General features: G+C 40.8%; 1 protein-coding gene across 2 annotated transcripts in view; it reads right to left on the bottom strand.

The window, feature by feature from the left end:
* Nucleotides 1-23,952, bottom strand: part of ELP3 (elongator acetyltransferase complex subunit 3) — a 120,610-nt gene that overhangs the window by 73,910 nt on the left and 22,748 nt on the right. For both annotated transcript variants that reach the window (XM_020877898.2, XM_070480625.1), the window contains 3 exons: nucleotides 23,074-23,137; nucleotides 20,976-21,044; nucleotides 18,546-18,700 (listed from right to left, as the gene is read on the bottom strand). In XM_020877898.2, the coding sequence (XP_020733557.1) occupies nucleotides 18,546-18,700; nucleotides 20,976-21,044; nucleotides 23,074-23,137 (288 nt within the window). The remainder of the gene's footprint in view (nucleotides 1-18,545; nucleotides 18,701-20,975; nucleotides 21,045-23,073; nucleotides 23,138-23,952) is intronic.

The following is a 23,952-nucleotide window of genomic DNA, read 5'->3' as shown; positions in this document are numbered from 1 at the left end:
CCAGAAAGTCACAGGCTTTTCTAATAAGTGAGTCTTAAGGCATGCAGGAACAGAAGTATACACTGCCACAGGATACACATAACTCACACTCAAACATCAATTATCGTGTTTGGAGAAAACCATTATTTTTAAAATTGAAACACTAATGTATTATGGAGAAAGCATACTGCATGAAGGCTGACTGAAAAAACCCATGAAGCAGAAAACTCTAAATAAATATATTTCACAAAGTAAGTGAGGACATCTTATAGTCAGACATTCCAAAATTGTACCCCTCTATTAATTGATATTTTTCACAAAACCCACAATATTTCCAAGAAGGATGCCATTAAGTTAGCAAGCTTGGCAGCACAACAGTACCTTGTGTTCCTGGGACAATGAGAGGACAGACAACTGCACAGATGGAATGCGTCTACAGGAAAGAGAACTAAATCCACAGAACCTCTCTGCTGCGTGGATCCTCAAAGGCTCAAGCAAGTCTGATAGAGAAGGCTGCTGCGAGGATGATAAGGTCTCTTCAGAAGTAATTAGAATATAGCCTAGGACACAGAGGCAAACCTTATCCTCAAACAAAAATTTACCGCCAAGTCTTTCCTCTGGGGGGAAAATGTCAATGCCTTTGGCAGCAGCAGAAATGAAGGGATAAGAAGTAACCTGATTTTGAAAGCAAATATTTTGTGTCAGTTTCTGCTGTACAACATGAGTCAGCCACACATACACACAAATCTCCCTCTCGAGCCTCCCCCCCACCCCCATCTCACCCCTCTGGGTCCTCAGAGCGCCGAGTTGAGCTCCCTGTTTCACCCAGCAGCTTCCCCCCAGCTGTCTGCATCACATGGCAGCGCACATCCTTCAGTCCCAGTCTCCAGTTCATCCCACTCCCTTCCCCATGCCCACAAGTCTGTTCCCCATGTCCACATCTCTATGCCTGCCCTGCAAATAGGTTCATCTGTACCATTTTTCTCAAGTCCACATACATGTGTTAATACACAAATATGTGCAGAAAGGCAGTCAACTAATCTAAGCAAAATACCTGAGCTGGCATTTTATGGCTGATCTAACCCCCCATATCATTTCAACAGCCATCCAACAGTACAGCTCTTCTTTACTACCAAGTTCAACTGCCATACCTTTGGGGAGCAGGGAGAGGCAGTGGACTTCTTAAGTTCTTGGGCAATTAGGAAATACCGAATTTTCCAACCCTTGACCACAAGCTTCTAAGAGACAAAGTCAGAACTCTGGTTTTCCAATCCCAACTCCACTTCTCTTTCTGTGACATTACAGGGTCATCTAAATAAGCCTAAACTCCACCTTCATGGGCCTATGCTGATCTGGCTTCCCAGGTGGTGCGAGTGGTAAAGAACCCACCTGCCAATGCAAGACATGTATGAGACACAGGTTTGATCCCTGGGTTGAAAGAGCCCCTGGAGGTGGGCATGGCAACCCACTCCAGTATTCTTTCATAGAGAATCCCATGGACAGAGGAGCCTGGCAGGCTAGTCCATAGGGTCACAAAGAGTCTGACACGACTGAGGCAATTTAGCATGCACGCACACTTCTCTGCATGCTGTAGGCGCAACAAAAACTAGAAAAGATGCTGATGTTCTCTGTGAAGCTAACTTAAGCCAACAACTTATGCTGATAGCATTTTTTAAAAAAATGGGAGGTGGTGGTGGGAGGGGAATGGGACAGAAACCTGGGAACATCAAAGCAAATAAAAACCAGATGCTACCAGCTCAAAACAAAGCTCAAAAGCATTTCTCCTGTCATGACATCTTCCCAGTGCCTCTTGGTAACTCTGTGCTCCCATTCCAAAATACCTTGCCCATACTGTGTGGAGTTTGTCTCCTTATTTGTGGATATGCCTATTTGTCCATCTAGACAGGAAGCTCCTGGAAGGCAGTAGGCTCATAAATGTTTAGAGGTAAGGTCTTCAGCACTGAAAACTCTCCTTCAATATAAAAAAGAAAGAATACAAATATGAAGAATGAGTAAATGAATGAGGCAAAGCTAAAGACACATAGCTGAAGGAGGTCTCTCTTGATTTCTATGGCAGCCTCCAGCTAATTCGACTGGTAACCATTCCCTTTTGGGAACAGGTTACTGTTCCCAAACAGTTAACCCTAAAAATTGCTTAACCCTTGACCAGGTAATCTATAAAAGTAAAGACACAGTATTCCTTTGTCCCAGGGATGCTCAGCAGTCTAGCTGTAGGGATTAAGACACACAGCTAAAACCAAGAACCACTTAAGATCAAAGAGTCAGAAGTGGCAGATGTTGTAACTGGATAGAAACGATTTCTTGGAAAGCATGCTTCTATTTCTGGAAGAAAGTGACCTATAAAAGCGACATCTATTATTACTACTTACTGTCCCCTCACAATAAGGCCCCAACCAGCAGGACGCTGAAAGAAGATGATAAGAAAGGCTCTTTATTATCTTTTGTAAACTGTTTCTGTTTCACTCCAAAAGGCTGTGGCATCAAAAAACCATTTCTGATTGCTATTAATTTCCTGCCATCCGCTCTGAAACCTCTGTTATTAATGAAGCTGGATGGGCCTTACTTTCGATTTCCTGTGTAAAATCTCACCAGAGGTTGAGGCCCAAATTCCTGAGAGGCTTATGGACCCTTTCCTACACGGACATCCCTCTTCCCCAAACCTAACCTGCTCAAACCAAACCACAAAGTAGATATTTATGGTATGTAGATGAAATATGAACTTTCATTAGTCACAAGGTACAAACTCTCTTCTGCATCTGCAGTCCCAAAATGAGTAAGTAGAATTTATAAACTTTGGACAGCCAAAGGTTTGTTTGACTTGCCAAATAACACCTGAGGATACTGGTGTAATTCCTCAGTGCTGGGCTTGGTCACTCAGTCCTATCTGACTCTTTGTGACCCCCCTGGACTGTAGCCCACCAGGCTCCTCTGTCCATGGGATTCTCCAGGCAATACTGGAGTGGGTTCCTTCTCCAGATCTTCTCAACCCAGTGATGGTCCTGCACTGCAGGCAGATTCTTTCCTGGGGAAGTCCCCCAATTCCTCAGAGGTACCACCGAACACATCTTTTTTGGGGAGTGAGTATAATCATATCTAGAAAATATCTCAACAGAATTTTACGTCCTGTCTAATGCTCAGCTAATGACAGTCTAGACTGAAGAATGACTGAGTTGGATGTTTGAGGATTTATAAAATAACTTCTTCCTTTTGAGATGGCAGTCAAGTTTGCTTCCTGGATAATGGCAGTTATGTTGGGAGGGTCTAATACATAACAAAAGGTTCCGCTCAACACAAACTGGGGTACCAGAGAGAAGCAGAATTCCGATTTTTAAATGAGTACAACCTATGAGAAACTAACCTGGAAACAGAGCTGAGAGAGTAATCAGGGACCTCTGCTCCCTTATCCTGCTGGCTGACAAGGTTTAAGACACATGAGAAACAACCCGTAACATTTTGGGTTTTGATTCTTCCAACACCCAACAAGAATGCTATTATTTTGTACACCTCAGAATGCTGAAAAACCAACAGCAATACACTATTAACAGAAAATTTAAAAACAATCAGGGTTACCATACATTCTTTCAATGTTGTATTCACATTCAAATTTAAGGACTAGAATGTTATGTATATAGCCCTTAAATTTGAATGTGAATACAATATTGAAAGAATGTGTGGTAACCATGATTGCTTTTTTATTTTCTATTAATAGTACACTATACACATAACATTATGCTTCCCTGGTAGCTCAGTGGTAAAGAATCTGCTTGCTATGCAGGAGACCCAGGTTCGATCCCTGGGTCGGGAAGATCCCCTGGAGAAGGGAATGGCAACCCACTCCAGTATTCTTGCCAGGAGAATTCCATGGACAGAGGAGTCTGGTGGGCTACAGTCCATGGGGTCGCAAAGAGTTGGATACAACTGAGCGACTAATAAACACACCATAATGAAACATTATAGAAAAGCTGCCATTGTCAGAAAGTGACTGTTAGATGAAAGATAACCACTCAATACATCTTTTAGATAAAAACCGCCATTGCAATGGAAATCCTTATAGCACAGAATGTCACAGAAATCAGTAACTTTAGAGATAATCCAGTCTCACCTTCTCATTAATAATGTAGGGTAACAACAGAAAATAAGCCTGGAACCCATTCTTACTGCACAGCTCTTCCCACTGCACTCACTTAACAATGGTTTCTAAGTATTGGGTTGGCCCAAAAGTTCTTTTAGGTTTCTGAACGAACTTTTTGGCCAATCCAATACGTTCTCTTCTCAAGGCACTGTGCTTGATATAAGAGATCTTCTCTCTTAAGGAGACATTCCATATTAAAAGACACAGAAAAAAATGCACCATATGAAATTAGACAATAATGGTATTCAGTGACCACAACTCTTGGCTACTAAAAACCAAAGTGAGGGAGTAACTAAATTAGTAGTTGCAAATTCAATTGCAGCAAATGTGAACAGATTAAATTTCCAATTAAAGGCAGACAATGTCAAAATGGATTAAAGAAACAAGACCCAACTACTGCAGACTGTTATCTATAAGAAACACATTTTCAATATAGGGACACATATAGGTGCAAGGTAAATGGACAGAAACAGGTAATACACAGAGGAAACAGTACGTATGTAACAGCTGTAATGGGAAACAACACCAAAAAAAGAGGAGACCTCAAGACCAGAAAGGATTTCTCATGATGATAAAAAACTAAGTTCATAATCAGAGTTCTATCAAAGTTCATATACCAGGAAAACATACCAATCACAAATGTGCATACACCTAGCAGATCTTCAAAATAAATGGAGTAGAAACTAATACAACTAAAGGGACAAATAGATAATTCTTCAATCATAGCTGGAGATTTTACTCTTTTTCTCTCAGCAATTGATAGAACTGCATAGAAAAAAAAAAAAAACCAAAGACTGTTGACCAACACTATCTACCACCTTAACTTAATTGATATTTATAGAACACTACATCCAAAAACAGAAGAATATACCTTCTGTCAAATACACATAGTATGTTCACCAAGAGAGATCATATATGCTGAGCCACAAATAAGTCTCAATAAAAAAAACGTTTAAGAAACTGAAATGGTACAGAGTAGACCCTCTCTGACCAAAAGGGAATTAAATCAGAAATCAAGAAAAACTCCATGTTTTTGGAAACTTAGAAATTAAACAATCCATTTGTATATGATCCACAGGTAAAAATACAATTTCAGGAAACATTGTGAATTGAATAATAATTAAAATAGAACATATTAAAATTTGTGGGATTCAGCCAAAGCAGTGCTTATGGGAAAAACGTAAAGCTTTAAATACTTACATTAGAAAAGAAAAAAGGTCTATAGGATAGCTAGGTTTCTATACCTTATTTAAGCAAAGAAAAAGAAGAGCAAAGTAAACCCAAAGAAAGTAGAAGATGATATAAGAATAAAAGCAGAAATACATAAAGTAGAGGGCATAAAAAAAATCAAAAGTTAATTCTTTGCAAAGAACAACAAAATTGATAAACCATAACTACACTGATAGAGGAAAAAAGAACACAGATTATCTATATCGGGATTGAAGGAGGAGTGATCAATAACATCCTACAGACATCAAAAACAAAGTAAGGGAATGTTACGAACAACTTTATACCAAAAAGCTTGACAGCTTGGATAAAACAGTCAGATTCCTTGAAAAATACAACTTCCGACAATGGACACAGATGAAACACAGTATCTGAACACCCCTTTGTCTATTAAAGGAATGGTTAACCTTCTAAAGTGTTAGTCACTCAGCTGTGCCCAACTCTTTGGTGCCCGGGGACTGCAGCCCACCAGGTTCCTCTGTCTGTGGGATTTTCCAGGCAAGCATGCTGGAGGGGTTTCCCATTTCCTTCTCCAGGGATCTTCCTGATCGGAAGGATCTTCCCGGATTGAACCTGGGTCTCCTGCACTGCAGGCCAATTCTTTACCAACTGAGCTACTGGGAAAGCCCAGTATTTAACCATCTAAACCCCCCCCCCCCCCATAAAGAACACTCTAGTCTTGGACAGTTTTACTCATGAATTTCAGCAAACACACAGAAGAAAGAATATTCATCTTACATGAAGTCTTTCAGAAAATAAGGAGGAAACGCTTCTCACTTGTTTTATAGGGCTGGCATAACACTGAAGCCAGAATGTAACAAAGAAAAGAAACATAGAAGGAAGTCACAGAGCACCATCCCCCATGAATAAAATCCTTTACAAAGTATTAGAAAGTTGACTCCAGTATATGTAGAAAGAAAATACATTACAACCAAATAGGGTCTATCTTAGGAATGCAAGGTTAGTTTAACATTAAAAAAATCAAAGTAATATACATTATTAGAATGAAAGAGGAAAAGCGTTTTATCATTTAAATAGTCACAGAGAAATCATTAGACACATGAGTTAACGATAAAACTCTGCAAAATTTTTCAGTCTGATAAAGATATCTTAAAAAAAACTCTCAAGTAACACTGCATTTATTACTGCAGTATTATATGTTTTCCCTATATTATTGGGAGTAAGACAAACTGATTATCACCACTTTCATTTAGCATTGGACAAAATGTCCAAGCTACTGCAATAAGGAAGAAAAGCATCCACAACCAAAAGGAAAAAATTAAAACTCACTGTTTTTGCAGATTACATGATTATTTTTGATGAAAATTCTAGCATACTTACAAAAACAACTTACAGAACTAAGTAGTGAATTTAGTAAGTTCATATGCTATAAGGTTAATACACAAAAATCAACTGTGTACCTAGATACTAACTGCAAACAATTTGAAAATACAATTTAAAAAAATTTCACTTAATATAACATCAACCAGCAAAATACTGGATTGACTAAAAACTCTGTCCTGTTTAACCCACATGAACTTTTGGCCAACCCCATATTTTGAAATAAATTTAACCAAAAGCTTACAAAATCTCCAAACTAAAGACTGCTAAGAGAAATTAAAAACTAGAAGACAGACCTTGTCCATAATTGGAAGGCTCAATATTGTTAAATTGTCGATTTTCTCAAAATTTTTCTACACTTTAAACACAATACCAATCCCATCACACTTTTTACTAGAAATTGACAAGCATAAACTTTACACAGAGGGCAAAGGACCTAAAATATCCAAAGCAATCTTAAAAAACTAGCACTGAGTTAGAAGACTTACACTGCTTCAGGATATACCCTAAAACTATAGGAATCAAGGCTATGGTACTGGCATAGAGACTGAAAACAAATCAATGGAACAGAAGAGAGTCCAGTCCAAAATTTATATAGCCAATGGATTTTTGACAAAACTGCCAATACAATCTATATGGGAAAGGGAAGTTTTAAAAGAAGTAATGTTGAAACAATTAGGTATGTATATAGAAAAAAAGAAATCTCAACTCCTATCATGCACTACACATAAAACATTAAATCAAGATGGAGCATAAGCCTACATATGAAACTAAACATAAAAGTTAAATCTATAACTAGAAAAAAAACACAGGAAAATATCTTCTTGCCTTGTGAGTAGGCAAAGGTTTTTTAAGAGATAATATAAAACAAGCAGTAATTATGAAAAAAATTGCTAGATATTATATGCAGAGTACACCATGAGAAACGCTGGGCTGGAAAAAGCAGAAGCTGGACTCAAGACTGCCGGGAGAAATATCAATAACCTCAGATATGCAGATGACACCACCCTTATGGCAGAAAGTGAAGAGGAACTAAAAAGCCTCTTGATGAAAGTGGAGGAGGAGAGTGAAAAAGTTGGCTTAAAGCTCAACATTCAGAAAACTAAGATCATGGCATCCGGTCCCATCACTTCATGGGAAATAGATAGGGAAACAGTGAAAACGGTGTCAGACTTTATTTTTTTGCGCTCCAAAATCACTGCAGATAGTGATTGCAGCCATGAAATTAAAAGACACTTTCTCCTTGGAAGGAAAGTTATGACCAACCTGGATAGCATATTTAAAAGCAGAGACATTACTTTGCCAACAAAGGTCCATCTAGTCAAGGCTATGGTTTTTCCAGTAGTCATGTATGGATGTGAGAGTTGGACGGTGAAGAAAGCTGAGTGCTGAAGAATTGATGCTTTTGAACTGTGGTGTTGGAGAAGACTCTTGAGTCCCTTGGACTGCAAGAAGATCCAACCAGTCCATCCTAGAGGAGATCAGTCCTGGGTGTTCACTGGAAGGACTGATGTTGAAGCTGAAACTAAACTCCAATACTTTGGACACCTCATGTGAAGAGCTGACTCATTGGAAAAGACCCTGATGCTGGGAAGGACTGGGGGCAGGAGGAGAAGGGGACAACAGAGGATGAGATGGTTGGATGGCATCACCGACTCGATGGACATGAGTTTGAGTAAACTCCAGGAGTTGGTGATGGACAGGGAGGCCCGGCGTGCTGCGATTCATGGGGTCGCAGAGTCAGACACGACTGAGTGACTGAACTGAACTGAACCTTTACCAAAACAACACTCTGCTCAAAGATTTTAACATTATGAACAGTCAAGTCACAGACTGAGTTTTCATGTTTGCAAAATAGAGATTGAACAAAGGACTAGAATCCAGGGCATATAAAAAATAAAACATAGGCAAAAGATTTTAACACACACTTCACAAAGGAAATATACACAGAAAGCATAAGTACATAATAAAGTGCTCAGCATCATTAGTCATCAGGAAAACGCAAATTAACAGCACAGTGAAATGCCACTACACACCCACTAGAATGGCTAAACTTCCAAAGACTGACACTACCTTACTCTGGTGAGGATGTGGAACAAATGAACACTCGTATGTCACTGGTGGGAGTACAAATGATGCAACCACTTTGGGAAAATGTCTGGCAGTTTTGAAACTAAATGTTATGATGGTTATTACACCCAAGAGAAATAAATATATATGTTCACAAAAAGACTGCATAAGTATGCTCACTGAAGTTTTATCATGAAAGCTACAAACTGGAAATAGCCCAGCTATCCATCAACAGAATGGATAAACAAACTATGGTCTATGCCTACAAAGGAACTCTACCCAGAACTGAAAAGATAATGGCTATTATAAAACTCAACATGGATGAAGCTCAAAATATAACTCTCCAAGAAAAGATGTCTCACACCAAAGAATATTATTTGGTTCCATTTATTTGGTTGGCCAAAATGCCTGTTCGGGTTTTCCAGACCATCTGACTGACTTACTAATCCCGAACTAACTTTCTGGCCAGCTAATACATGACGTTTAATAGGCAAAATTAATCTACAAAAGGGGAAAACATGAGAACAATGGCCGCCTCTGGGAGTCCAGGTGGGGATTTACAGGGAGGAGGCAGGAGGAAACTTCATGGGTGGCGATGATGTTCTCTGTCTTAGCAGGGTTTTGTTATACAGGTATACGCATTAGTTAGAACTCATCAAGTACTACCCACAGCATCTGTGCATTTCATTGTATGTAAATTTACTTGAAAAGAAAAGACTACAGTGAACTAGCTAATGATGTGCATGATGATGTCTTTGGGGAAAGTGTTCCGAAGCCTGCATCCTGCTTTAAAATGTGTTAAAAAATAAATAAATAAATAAAAGAGGGATTGATGAATGCATAGAAATGGCTAGTTAGCTAAGTATGTGATGAAGCACATATCATAGAACATAGGTGCTAAGTATGTGATGTTTACTGGAAAATTCTTTCCATTTTTATTTCAAAGAAAATGTTGGGAGAAAAACTAATATCTCTTTATGATGACTAAGACTGCGCCCTAGGTTGTGCTGCCAATGTCAAGGATCCTGGTTACCGTCTGCGAAAATCTGATTTACCAAGAGAGGTAGTGAAAGTGATCAATATATAAAGTGAGTGGTGGGTGGGAGGTGGGATACTGGAGCCAAAGCCCAGAAAGGCAGGAGATGGTCACTTTCAGGGCTTCTCAGGCTGTTCTGCTTTCTCTGTTACTCTGCAAATCTCTGAAAGTATCTCCTGGGCCTGGCACCCAGCGTTACCTAGCACTCTATAGTTTTTCCAGGACTCAGGAGGACATAGTTGGGGGCTTTAACTCACTGATGGACATGGAAAAAAAAAAAAAAAAGGAAGGAACGGAAATGAATTAAAGATTCCACAGGGAGAAGGTATGACTCACCCACTTCTTGATGGGTAACTCTCCTTTTAAAAGGCATCTTGTGAGAACAGCCAAGGAGCAACAAAGATTGAATGTAAAACTGCTTCTGGGCAAGACTGATTAAAAAGGAATACAACTGTTAAAAGGTTGCTTTGAGTTATTTGGCGACATGTGCATTCTGGCGAATGGGTGACTCAGACCCCACTGCTGGTCCTTTTCATCTCCAGGGCGATGATTTTTGAAGGACGAGAGTCACCAGAAATTGACGATCTCTAGAGACTGCTGCCGTCTTAGTCTAGGTGATAGGAGGGATTATCACTTTGCTTGATTTAACGAGTCTTCACAGAAACCACACCTGCTTCGTCCTTGACTCTGTTTCCTCAGCTTTCCAATGTTCCCAGCTGCAGGGAGCGAGCACACGACTTGCTACCACCCTGCCATAAATGTTAACCAAGTTCACCTGTCAGGATTTTTCCTTACTCTAACTCTTAACATTTTCAGAAAAAAGCAAAACTTGATTTAGATGTGACACATGATAGCGAAGCAGGGACAAAGTCGAGCTAACAGCAGAACTTGACGTGAATTTGAACAATGGCTATTAACTTTAAACGAGGTTGACTCATTAGTCACAATATGAATAATAACTTTTAAAATATTTCTTTTTTAAATTTGGCTGTGCTGGGTCTTAGCTGCAGCACGTGGGATCCAGTTCCTTGACTAGGGATCGAACCTGGGCCACCTACATTTGGAGTGTGGAGTCTTAGCCAGAGGAGCACCAGGGACGTCCCAGTATGTAACTCAGTACTGTATCTGTGTAGTCGTGTTAGCATCAACTACTAGGAAAATAAGGATTCCCTGGTGGCTCCGTGGTAAAGAATCCAACTGCCAGTGCAGGAAGACACGGATTCAATCCCTGAGTGGGGAAGATCCCCTGGAGTAGGAAACGGCAGCCCACTCCAGTATTCTTGCCTGGAGAATTCCATGGACGGAGGAGCCTGGTGGGTTACCGTCCACAGGGTCGCAAAGGGTTGAACGCGACTGAGCACGCATGCACGCAGACTAGGAAAACAACAGGAAAATAAACATGAACTCACTACCTTACATCTGAGAGAGGTGAGCCACACTGGGTAACCCAAATATTTTTCTTAATTACCATCTATGCAAGAGAACTGAGAGCAGAGTAAGATAAATGTCCATCCAAAAATTTTGCAGGAAATGTCATGTCCAAAACACAGCCATCTCCGGGCTGCTCTACACTTTGCAAGGATGTCAACATTTGAAAAGTTTTCTGAGCCTCTAGTTCTGTAGTGCCAACCAGACAACTATTTCTTCAAATTACACGAAGCTTCCCTAAAAAACAAACACCAACTCTATTATAGGGAGCTGGCAGTAAAAATTTACCTCCACAAACACAAGACTGCAAATTGGCTTTTTCTAGATTATTTCATAAAAGCACAGAGGCCAGGAGCAAAAAAAGCAAAGCATGTCAAGTGTGGGTTGGCAGGACCCAGCATAGCATTTATGGCTGGTTTTATGGCTCCCAGACTGTATTTTTACTACTTCCTGAGAGCCATTCATGATATTTGCTGCAATGAAAACTCAAATCACATATAAATTTTTATCTGAAAGTAAAGTGTTTATTGCCCCCTTGAGGTAAATTAAAGAACAGAAACAAAACAACGCCAGCTCTGGTCTGTCCTTTAGAGAAAGAGGCTTTCTTCTTCAAAAGGCTTTTTCTACACACATACCGTGATCTGAAGTTATAGAATAAAAGTTCATTTCACCCTCAAAAAGGACAATATACACACACCACTAGGCATCAGACCATTTCTGTAAAAATAAAGCTTCACACAAAGAATATCACTTTAGTCATTCAGTCGTGTCCGACTCTTTGTCACCCCATGGACTGCAGCATGCCAGGTTTCCCTGTCCATCACCAGCTCCCGAAGCCTGTTCAAATTCATGTCCATCGAGTTGGTGATGGCATCCAACCATCTCATCCTCTGTCATCCTCTTCTCGCCTTCAACCTTTCCCAGCATCAGGGTCTATTTCTAAGGAGTCAGTTCTTCACATCAGGTGGCCAAGGTATTGGAGCTTCAGCTTCAGCATCAGTCCTTCCCATGAATATTCAGGACTGATTTCCTTTAGGTTTGACTGATTTCCTTTAGGTTTGACTGATTTGATTTCCCTGCAGTCCAAGGGACTCTCAAGAGTCTCCTCCAACACCACAGTTTAAAAGCATCAGTTCTCTGGTGCCCATTCTCCTTCATGGTCCAACTCTCACATCCATACACAACTACTGGAAAACCATAGCTTTCATTAGACGGACCTTTGTTGGCAAATTAGTGTCTCTGCTTTTTAATATGCTATCTAGGTTGGTCATAGCTTTTATTCCAAGGAGCAAGTGTCTTTTAATTTCACGACTGCAGTCACCATCTGCAGTGATTTTGGAGCCTGAGAAAATAAAGTCTGTCACTGTTTTCATTGTTTCCCCATCTATTTGCCATGAAGTGATAGGACCAGATGCCATGATCTTCATTTTTTGAATATTGTTTTAAGCCAGCTTTTTTCACTCTCCTCTTTCTCTTTCATCAAGAAGATCTTTAGTTCCTCTTTGCCTTCTGCCATAAGGGTGTTAGCTGCATATCTGAAGTTATTGATATTTCTCCCAGCAATCTTGAATCCAGCTTGAGCTTCATCCAGCTTGGCATTTTGCATGATGTACTCTGCATATAAGTTAAAAAAGCAGAGTGACAATATACAGCCTTGATGTACTCCTTTCCCAATTTGGTACCAGTCCATTGTTCAATGTCTGGTTCTAAATGTTGCTTCTTGACCTGCATGCAGATTTCTCAGGAGGCAGGTCACGTGGTCTGGTAGTCCCATCTCTTTCAGAATTTTCCAGTTTGTTGTGATCCACACAAAACGCTTTGGCGTAGTCAATAAAGCAGAAGTAGATGTTTTTCTGGAACGCTCTTGCTTTTTCTATGATCCAACGGATGTTGGCAACTTGATCTCTGGTTCCTCAGCTTGCACATCTGAGTTCTTGGTTCATGTACTGTTGAAGCGTGGCTTGGAAAATTTTGAGCATTACTTTCCTAGCATGTGAGATGAGTGCAATTGTGCGGCAGTTTGAACATTCTCTGGCATTGCCTTTCTTTGGGATTGGAATGAAAACTGACCTTTTTCAGTCCTATCGTACTGCTGAGTTTCCCAAATTTGCTGGCATATTGAATGCAGCACTTTCACAGCATCATCTTTTAGGATTTTAAATATAGCTCGGCTGGAATTCCATCACCTCCACTAGCTTTGTTCATAATGATGCATTCCAGGATGTCTGGCTCTAGGTGAGTGAACACACCATCATGGTTATCTGGGTCATTAAGAACTTTTTTGTATAGTTTTTCTGTGTATTCTTGCACCTCTTCTTAATATCTTCTGCTTCTGTTAGGTCTATACTGTTTCTGTCCTTTATTGTGCCCATCTTTGCATGAAATGTTCCCTTGGTATCTCTAATTTCCCTGAAGAGATCTCTAGTGTTTTCCATTGTATTGTTTCCCTCCATCTCTTTGCATTGCAAAATTTTAAAGTTTCAGTTGATAAAATGTCAAATTGACTGTATCCTAAAAATACATTATACACATTTTCAGCTGGCCTAGCTAGCTCACATGACCTAGGGGACCCAAAAAACAGACTAAAAATCTCTGCAACAAACTTTCATGGAGGGGGGTGGAGGGATGGAACAAATCTAAGATATTTATGATTCAAACTCAGTTAATGCAAAAGGTCTGCAACAAGAGAACAGCTGCACTGAGGAAAGAATATATAACACATAAGCATGGGGAGAAAAAAAGTGATGGTCTGAATAGATGATCTGATCCTAAGAGGGAATTCTCAGAGTTCAATGGATTTTTAGGCAGTAATCCTCTGAGGTACCGTTGTCATCCTAACGTCATGGGGCTTTGAACTAATTAAGGCTGTTTTTCCTCTAATTGCGTTTTATTCTAAGCTGTCATCTGTTTGTCAGTATTATTAGGAAGAAGGCGTTGGATTACATCATGACTCCCTCAAAAGTTTGAAAGACTTCAGCGTTTTACTCAGTATGACTCATATTCATGAATGATCAAGGTTCCGAATGAGCAGTAAAAATAAGGTCCCATTTCATCCTGCTACTCGAGGCCCTGCAGGATGGAGATCAGGCTTGCCTGCTGTTTTTCAAAGTTGATTCATGGACACAGAATTAACCCATAGCCTCCTCTGGTGGCCATAACACAAAGTAGGCTGCTCACACCCACTCTCCCAGACGCTGAGCACTCCACCCAGGCATCTCAAACTGCTGATGAATCTGAGGTTCTAGCTTCATCACAAAAAAATTCTGAAAAGAAGTGATAGGTAAGAAGTGAATCTGGTCCCATCACTTCATGCAAACAGATGGGGAAACAATGGAAACAGTGACAGACTTTATTTTCTTGGGCTCCAAAATCACTGCAGATGGTGACTGCAGCCATGAAATTAAAAGACGCTTGCTCCTTGGAAGAAAAGCCATGACAAACCTAGACAGTGTATTAAAAGGCAGAGACATCACTTTGCTGATAAAGGTCCATCTAGTCAAAGCTATGGTTTTTCCAGTGGTCATGTATGGATGAGAGAGTTGGACCATAAAGAAGGCTGAGCGCCAAAGAATTGATGCTTTTGAACTGCGGTGTTGGAGAAGACTCTTGAGAGTCCCGTGGACAGAAGAGATCAAACCAGTCAATTCTAAAGGAAATCAGCCCTGAATATTCATAGGAAGGACTGATGCTGAAGCTGAAACTCCAATACTTTGGTCACCTGATACAAAGAGCCAACTCATTGAAAAAGACCCTGATGCTGCGAAAGATTGAGGGTAGGAGGAGAAGGAGGTGGCAGATGATGAGATGGTTGGATTGCATCACCTACTCAATGGATATGAGTTTTAGCAAACTCTGGGAGATAGTGAAGGACAGGGAATCCTGTGTGCTGCAGTCCATGGGATAGCAGAGGTGGACATGACTGAGTGACTGAACAATAACTATGATAAGTGGGAGAATTATTCTAATTATTTTGGGGAAGGGGCAGAGATTTCCAGCAATCACCATCCACTTTTTGACCTCTTTGGTTAGCCTTAGAACTGTTATGGTGCTGGTGGGTGTGCTATTTAGCATGCTAATGTATTACAATGAGTGTAAGATAAGGCTCAATGTCTACTAGAGGCTAACTGTTCCGCCATCTTGGTTCCAATCAGTCTGTCATGTCTTATGGCCATGTCATGGGTTTCCCAGGTGGCTTAATGGTAAAGAATTTGCCTGCCAATGTAGAAGATGCAAGAGACCTGGGTTTGATCCTTGGGTCAGGAAGATCCCCTCGAGAAGGAAATGGCAACCCACTCCAGTCTTCTTGCCTGGGAAATTCCACCAGCAGAGGAGCTGGGTGGGCTACAGTCCATGGGTTCGCAAAGAACTGGACACGACAGAGCAGAGAGGCACACATAAGCCCATCTCATTCTTTTAAAGGTTGTGTCCTGCCCACTTCCCTCGTATTTCAAAACTACTCTGGAGATTTATTTAAACTTATGAAAAAGTCTCTCTACTCTTTCCATTTTTACCAACCCAAAGGACAGCAGACATTAAGGGCACTGAAGTAGGGTGAACACAGCACCCTGTCCCCCATTCCAAGAGGCACCCCTACGTGGTCATTAGTTGTCGATATCCGGCCAACAGACGATCATTCAAAATTCATTCACCAGTTTACTTGTGGCTGCTACATGCCAAGAACCATTTTAATTACAGGATAATGAAAGCATCTTTGAGTTCATTCAAGTCCTATTTATCACCCTGCAAAAAACTAAGAGGGGCACTGTTTGAACCACCTTATAATTAGCTGTTTTCCTGCACCCAACCTACCCACACTGTAATAAAAAAGACGCCAGAAAAAAAAAAAAGCCTGAAGGCAGTGGGAGAGGGACTGCAAGGAGAAAAAAAAAATTTCTTCCAGTATTTTGAAGCTCTGGTGATGTACACAAACGCGTGCTCACACACACACAGACAGGCACTCTCATTGGTTTTACGCCTGGCATCATGTCCTGCATGATAATTATAGCCAAGTTTAGGCTCTGAAAGAAAAGATGCCTTGGCTTCACAGGCCCCCACTTCACCTCCTGTGGACCTGGGCCAAGTGGCTTCATCTCTTTGGGCCTTAAGTTTCCTCACTTGTAAAACAGGGATGATTTAAATATGTAACTCAAAGATTTCTTGCAAGAATTAGGTAAGTAAATACTTATTGCAGCGCCCAGCACACCGCAGACAGAGTAAATGTGACTGTCCCCGTTCACCCCCATTTCCCACGTCCCTTCCACCATGGTTCTAAAGGATGCCAATGATGACCAAGATTCCATCACCTCTTCCATGTATTTATACTTACACAGGCATGGCCACACAAAAGACGGGATCACACAGTAACAGCTGCTCTAAAACTTGCTTTTTCATGTAGTGTGCCTTGGAGATTCATGAGACTCTCCCATAAGGTAAGCTCATCCATTCGTGTTAGGATAAACACCTGTAACAATCTGATAATCCTCAGTTTTATAGGGCTGGCCAAAAGTTCGTTTAGGTTTTTCCATGAAATGTTACAGAACATTTTTTTTCTGGAACATTTATCGCCAGCCCAGACATCTCTTGTACGCCTAGAAATGTCCCCACTTGAGGCATTTCAAACTTAATGAAGCCAAAGTAAAAGTCTTGACTCTTCTCCCACAAACCTGTTCTTTCCCCCGTTCTTCCATCTTGGTAGGCAGCACTACCCTTGATTGCTTTCTACAATCCAAAACTGGGTGTCATCCTCAATTCCTTCCTCTTTCTTATTTCCAACCTGATTCAAAGTCCATCAGCAATAAAATATAGCTCTAACCCATCTGCTCTTTTCTGTCACTGATGCCACCACCCTCATTCGAGCAGGCGTGGGTACAACAGTCTGCCACCTGGCTTACCACTTCTGCTCTGGTACCCCTCAAATCCACTAGCCACGCAAGAGCCAGGGTGACTTCAGACCTACAAACCTGAACACGTCACTCTCTGGCTTCAAACCATTCACCTACTTCCTACTGCTGATTCAAACGTTTGTAAGTCCTCAACACCCAGCACAACTGACTCTTCAAGTTCCGCTCATGACATCTGCTCCTTGCTTCACTGGAATCTAGCCACATCTGCCTCCTCTTTGTTCCTGGAACACCTCAAGTTTCCTCCTTGCTTCAGGGTCTCTGTCTTATTTGTTTTCTGTGCCTGGCCTGACTGACTCCTCCATATACTTCTGATCTCAGCTTAAACATCACCACTTCGTGTACAGAATCAGCCTACGTTTTCTCCAGCACAGCAGTCTGTCTCCATCACTGCACCTACTGTGTGTTTTCTGTTGAACCAGTAGAATGTAAGCACTGCCAGCGCAAGGACAACAGCTGTCTTGTTCACTGTGTTGTTCCCAGTACCCAAGGCAAGCATGGTTCCCTGGTGGGCCTTCAATTAACGTTCAGTTAAAAAAGGGAGAGTACACAGTAGCTTAGCCAGGTGTCCCTGAAATTTCTGAAAATAAAAACTGTTTTAAGACTTTCACTTCTAAAATCACTAAACTTAGGAAAACTTTAGTTTTCTTCTCGCTATAAATGGAGACAGAAGGTATCAAAAGAAAGCATAGCTGTCTTCTGTTTCGACTAGAATTTTTTGTCTAGAATTTGAAACGAATAAATGATCCCATTCACAAAGAGAAATGACTCTACAGTCACCAGGCAGTAAGTCATAAAACAACACCTATTAAATAACAGTCATTTGTTCTGTGAATTTTCTAGCAGCTCGATGTCTCAGATTAAAAGTACTGCCCCTGCTTTTTCTGGGTGAGCTCACCAGCTCCAATCAAGGCCACTCCTGCAGCTTAGACCAGCCTAAGGCCGAAAAGATCTGCAGAGTGATTCTGTATGTTTTGTTGTTTTTCCTTTCTTTTTATTCTTTTGCACAGTGACTTTGTGAGAATACTAATGCCAGTGGACCATACTCACTTTTAAAAAAACATAACCCTTCTCCTCACAATATAGTAGTAACAATAGAACTAGGACTGCATGAGATGACTTTTGTTAACTAAACTTATTGTGGTCATCATTTCATGATGTAAGTGAAGTCATTATTCTACACACCTGTAGACAGTATTATTTGTCAACTACATCTCAGTAAAACTGGAAAAAATGTATTTAACCTTACAATCCATGAAAACCATGCAAGTAAAAAGAATGAAAACCTCTCCCCTTGTCCCCCAAAGAACTAGGAGGATAGACATAGAGCAGAAGGAATTCTCACAGACTGCTGCCAGGAGGATAAACCAACAACCACTCAGGTGAATATGATAAAGTAAGGATTTCTTACTTGACGGCCTCATAAATATTGTTGGAGGTATGTCCTGATAAGGCATCATGTAAATTTCGAATAAAATAATCTCTGTATTCTTCTGGAAGGGCCATAAATGTTCCACCCATCACGATAAATTCCACTTTATCCACACTGTGACCAAGCTGTTTTAACTGAAAGACATAAATTCGTCAGCATTAGGAAGGTATAGTCAACTACTCTTAAGTGGCTTACTGAAAATTTCTAATTGTATTTGGCAGTGTTTTCATCACTACAGTTTAAAAATGAGAAGCAAACACGTTGAGCAAATTCTACGGACTCAAGAAAATAGGCTCCAGAGTCTGAAAGAAAAATAATTATGGTTCAAATGAGGAGGAAGAGTAAGAATTTGATATAATCAAAAGTTTGATGTCACAGAGTTAAGTGAACATTCAAAAATACAGAATATAAATTAGGGGCAAAAATAATCAAACAAGATATAATTGTATACACTGTAATAGAATAAACAAATATTTCTTGATTATGTATTTTTTAAGAAGACTTCACTGAATTTGCTACCAGACTGCTTGTTTTATGTTTTGTTTTTTTCCCAGGAGGCACAGAGGATCTCAGCTCCCTGACTAGGGACTGAACCTGTGCCCTGAACTGGAAGGCAAAGCCTTAACCACTGGGCCACCAGGGAAGCCCCCCTCAACATGTACTTTATGCCAGACCTTGAGGTCAGCATTGAGGACAAAGACGACTATATGCATTATAACCAGGACCTGATGCAAACGAAAGAAAGAGAACACCAGATTAGAAAGAAGCATTAAGAAAGCAGTTTCAAATGAAAACTCTGCAGTTTTGAATTGTGAAGATTCTGGACACAAGTGGCACCTTTTTAGCCTGGTTTCAGGGGTGGGGGGAAAAATCAGTGTGAAATATAATATCTCCTCTATGTGGGGATACAATGGTATAGATCTTTCCATTTTTCAACAACAATAAGTCAAGATTCTAATATTTAAAAACAAGTATTTCGATTTCTTGCCAGGTGTTAGGCTTGAGAAAAACTCAGTCAAGTGGACTACAAATTATGAACTCTAATGTACTAAGAGGATATCCACACTTAATATGAGCAAAAAGTTATCTTTTTGAATACTTATTTCTGAAAATGAAAAATAGCAACTTATAAATAAATACATACATCCTTATATTAGGTTGGCCAAAAACTTCATTCAGGCTTTTTCATAACATCTTATGGAAAAATCCAAATGAACTTTTTGGCCAACCCAATACATATGTAAATCCTTACACATACATAAGTGTATGTGTGTGAATGTGAAACACATGAAAATATACAAGTATGTGCATATAGCTTTCAACACTAAAAGAATACTCCATCTATGGTCGTTCACCAGGGATACACAATTAAATCTTCCTGGTAGCTTTTTCAAAATATCTTGCCTGGACCCTAAACCAGACAGCACCATATAACTCCAATGGTGAAACCTGGCATGTGTTTTGAAAACATCACACAGGTGATTATAGCACATTTACAGCTGGGGAAGAATCACTACTCTCTGGTGTTTTCTGCATCTTCTAGAACCTATGCTCCTTTTTGGTAAAGAGAAACCTTTCGAGCTTTACTGACACATTTTAAATAAATTAAATATCATGGCTAAAAAAGAAAAGAACACAGAAGTGAGTTTCTGTTACGTGTTACTTTCCATTTCAGACTGTCTAGTTGCCCGACTAGATGTTACTATAAAAACTATAGACAGTGCTTGCATTGTTTTAAATTAGATAAGTTTAAAATGAAATTAATGTTCAGACTTCTTGAACACAGCAAGGCCACTGACATAGTACTTGTTTTTAATCAGTTACATTAAGGTATAATTTATACATTGGGTTGGCCAAAAAGTTCATTGGGTTTTTCCGTAGGATGTTGAAACTTTTCTGGCCAACCCCATACAACAAAATCCATTAACGTTAATTGTACAATTAAATGAGTTTAGAGTTGTGTAACCACCACCACCACCATCATTATACAGAACAATTCCACAGCTCCCACGAGTCCCTCATTCCCCTGAAGTCAATTTCCTATTCTCACCCCAGCAAACCAGCCACCATATTTCTCATTTGGCTTACGGAAGCTAAAATTCAATCCACCCACCTGTTGTCTAAGACCTTTGAAACTGCCACACACTCTAAGTTTCATAACATGCATGACTTTCTACAAACTCAAAGAACTTCAGAGGCTATAAAACCCTTACAGAAAATAATATGATCTTTAAAGCAAGTGGTGCTTTTGACCCTGCTAGGAACTGCAAAATTTTCCTCTCCATCAGATGGGATATTAAAAACTTATGAAGGAGAGAAATATTCTCTCAGTTCTGGTTTGACTCAAATCAAGCAACAGTACCTCCTAAGTATAAAGATCTAATGTAAAAATGCTTTTTAAAACCTTACCTGTTCTATCCGGTGTCTTGTCTGCAGGTAAGGGTCATACCTGGCACGGATAGCTCGCATGGAGGTTGGCTAAAAAAAGAAAAATATCCTGTCATGCCCACACTGAATTAAAAATAAGATGTACTTTCAAAGGGGTTGTAGAAAAAACTAAAATTCTCTTGGGCTCCTTTCTTCCTTCCTCAGTTTGGTCGGTTTGAAATAATGACCTGAAGATTATCTGGCTGGTCTCCATTCAACAGCAGGCGGCTCTCTGGGTCATAGTTACAGCTTTGTGTAAACGCTGATGGCATCCCCAGGGCCACCAAATTGTTTTGCTGCTCCAGACAGAGGTGTGCATGCATATTCGAAAGAGTTCCTTGAGAAAATAACCTTTGAGCCAGATCATTAAATTACAACATAGTTTGTGATGGCTTAACACGAAGTCTTCATGCTATCTTACAAAGGTCAACGGCCACGAAATAATGTCCTGGCAGGAAACATTTCCAGCTACTGAGCTACGCGACGACTGAAGCCGCGTGCCTGGAACCTGTGCTCCGCAAGAGAAGCCACAAAGAAGGGGCCCCGTGCACTGTAGCCAGAGAAAGACTGTGTGCGGCAACAAATACTCAGCACAGCCAAAAATAATGAATAAAGAGAACAAAATGTTCCCTGAAGACACACTGTTACATGAGAAAGGCAAGCTCTTGACAGACTACCTGCTGTGTACAAAGTTAGGATACACAACATGAACTGCCTTTATATCTATATGCTGTTAATATCAATGCTGGATGAACAGGAAAGGGACGATACTGATGGACTGTTCAGGGGGCTGGAGCCGAATGGGGTGGCCAGGGAAAGCGATGAGAGGGAGCCTTTTCACTGAGAGATTTCTTTTGTGTTTTTTACAATTTGATCTATTTAAAAAAAAGGAAAAACCATACATGAGAAGATAAAAAAAGTCACTTAGGTTGCTGGCTTCTTCTGAAGGGGTTCACTGCTTGGAAAGCCTGCTCTCTGGCCTCCTGCTCCCACTCTTGCCCCCCAAGAGCCATCAAAGGCCTCTTAGAACCTACCTGGATTATACCATTCCTCTGCTTTAAACCTGGCTGGCTGCACAGGACAGCCATTGGGTTGGCCAAAAAGTTCACTCGGGTTTTTCCTTGACAGTTTATGGAAAAACCTGGACAAACTTTGCAGCCAGCCCAGTATAACAAACTTCTTGCCTTGCCTTACCACTCTCTGTGTCACTGAATCCCAAATCTCATTCTCCCCTCACCCGCTCTGCTCCAGGGCCCCACCATTATTCCCACTCTGGCTCTGCCTTTCATCTATTCTCTCTGTTAAGGATGCTCTTTCTTGATTTTTTCAAAAGCTGCCTTGTCATCCAGGGCTCAATTACCACGTCACCCTTCCCAGCCTCCAAAGCTAAAGTCACTCTCTCCTATATATTACTTGACTTTACTTCCCTGCTTCTCATTTCAACTGGTGCCTGATTATTTTTTCTTTTGTTTCATGACTGTCTTGTTGTCCAGTCGCAGACTTCCCTGTCCCTCACTGTCTCCTGGAATTGGCTCAAGCTCATGACCACTGAGTCGGTGATGCCATCCAACCACCGCATCCTCTGCTGCCCTCTTCTTTTGCCTTCAGCCTTTCCCAGCATCATTACTATCTACCTTCCACTCATTAGAATGCAGATTCCACAAGACCTGACCTGTTTTCTTCACAGCTGCAGAGGCAGGAAAACGTCCTGGTGAGGTGCACAGAATTCAAGGCCTGGCCCTGTTACATTCGGGATGTGTCCTCCAGGCCAGTTGTGTAGGCTCCAGTTTCCTTATCCATAAACTATGATAATAATAGTGTCTACCTTCAAAACGCTGCCAGAAGATTTAAAGTTGTAACGTGTTTAGAACAGTGTTGACATATGTTATGTTAATAATAAGTGCTTAGGTAAATATTTCTGCAGTGACTGGAACAATATATAGAAGCATCTGGCAAATGTTTCATGAATGAGTAACTTGTGCAATCAATAAAAAAATAAGAAATAAAAATTTTAAGAAAGCCAGTACTTGTAAAAGCATATGCTAAGTAAAGTATAACACCCCTCCGGACATTACTTTACCTCATATCCAGTGTAAGACTGGGTGGAATATTCGAAATCTGAATCAGGTCCGCCAGGGCAGTACCTGCCAATACAACAAAAGGATGAGGGTGTCAGATTCAGGACTCGGCTCAACTGTCCAGTTCGGGCACTTGCAGTCTCCATACAGTCCTGCTTGAACCAGCTTCATTTTCAAATGCTAGCAGAAGACTGCACCTTTGTGCTATCTGCAAATATTTACATTTTCTACTAACAAGTAGAAAGGTAAACAAATAAAGGAACAACATTGCTGTAGGTTTCAGTACTGCCGTCACTATCATTTTATTTTTTTATTGGCGTGTAATCGCTGTCCAAGGCTGTGTTGGTTTCAGCTGGTGATGAAGTGAATCCGCTGTGTGTACACATTTATCTCCCCCTTCCTGAGCCTCCCTCCCACCCCACTCCACCCCCTAGGTCCTCGCGGGGCACCGCGCTGAGCTCCTATGCTGCTCAGAGACGTCCCAGTAGCTCTCATCTTACACACGGTGCTGTCGGCAACGTGCTCGCGATCCGTCCCACCCTCTGCCTCCTGCCCTGGGTCCGCATGTCCATCCCCTGTATCTGCATCTCTGCTCCCGCCCTGGACATGGATCAATCTGAATAATTTCTCTAGATTCCTCATCTCTGAGTTAGACACAGCCTAAATGTCCAATGACAGACGGATGGATGAGGACAACGCGGTGCATCTACACACTGGAGTATTACTCTGCCATAAAGAGGCACAGAACTGGGTCATTTGTAGAGACGTGGATGGACCGAGACTTACAGAGTGAAGCAAGTCAGAAAGAGAAAAACACGTATTGTACATCAACGCACTATCATTTTAGAAGTTTAAGCTTTTACGGGCAAATAGCAGCACCT

This window comes from Odocoileus virginianus, chromosome 18, assembly GCF_023699985.2.
Source record: "Odocoileus virginianus isolate 20LAN1187 ecotype Illinois chromosome 18, Ovbor_1.2, whole genome shotgun sequence".
NCBI classification, from domain to species: domain Eukaryota; kingdom Metazoa; phylum Chordata; class Mammalia; order Artiodactyla; family Cervidae; genus Odocoileus; species Odocoileus virginianus.
Note: the sequence above shows the minus strand (reverse complement) of the source record. Positions and strands in the feature narration are given on the sequence as shown.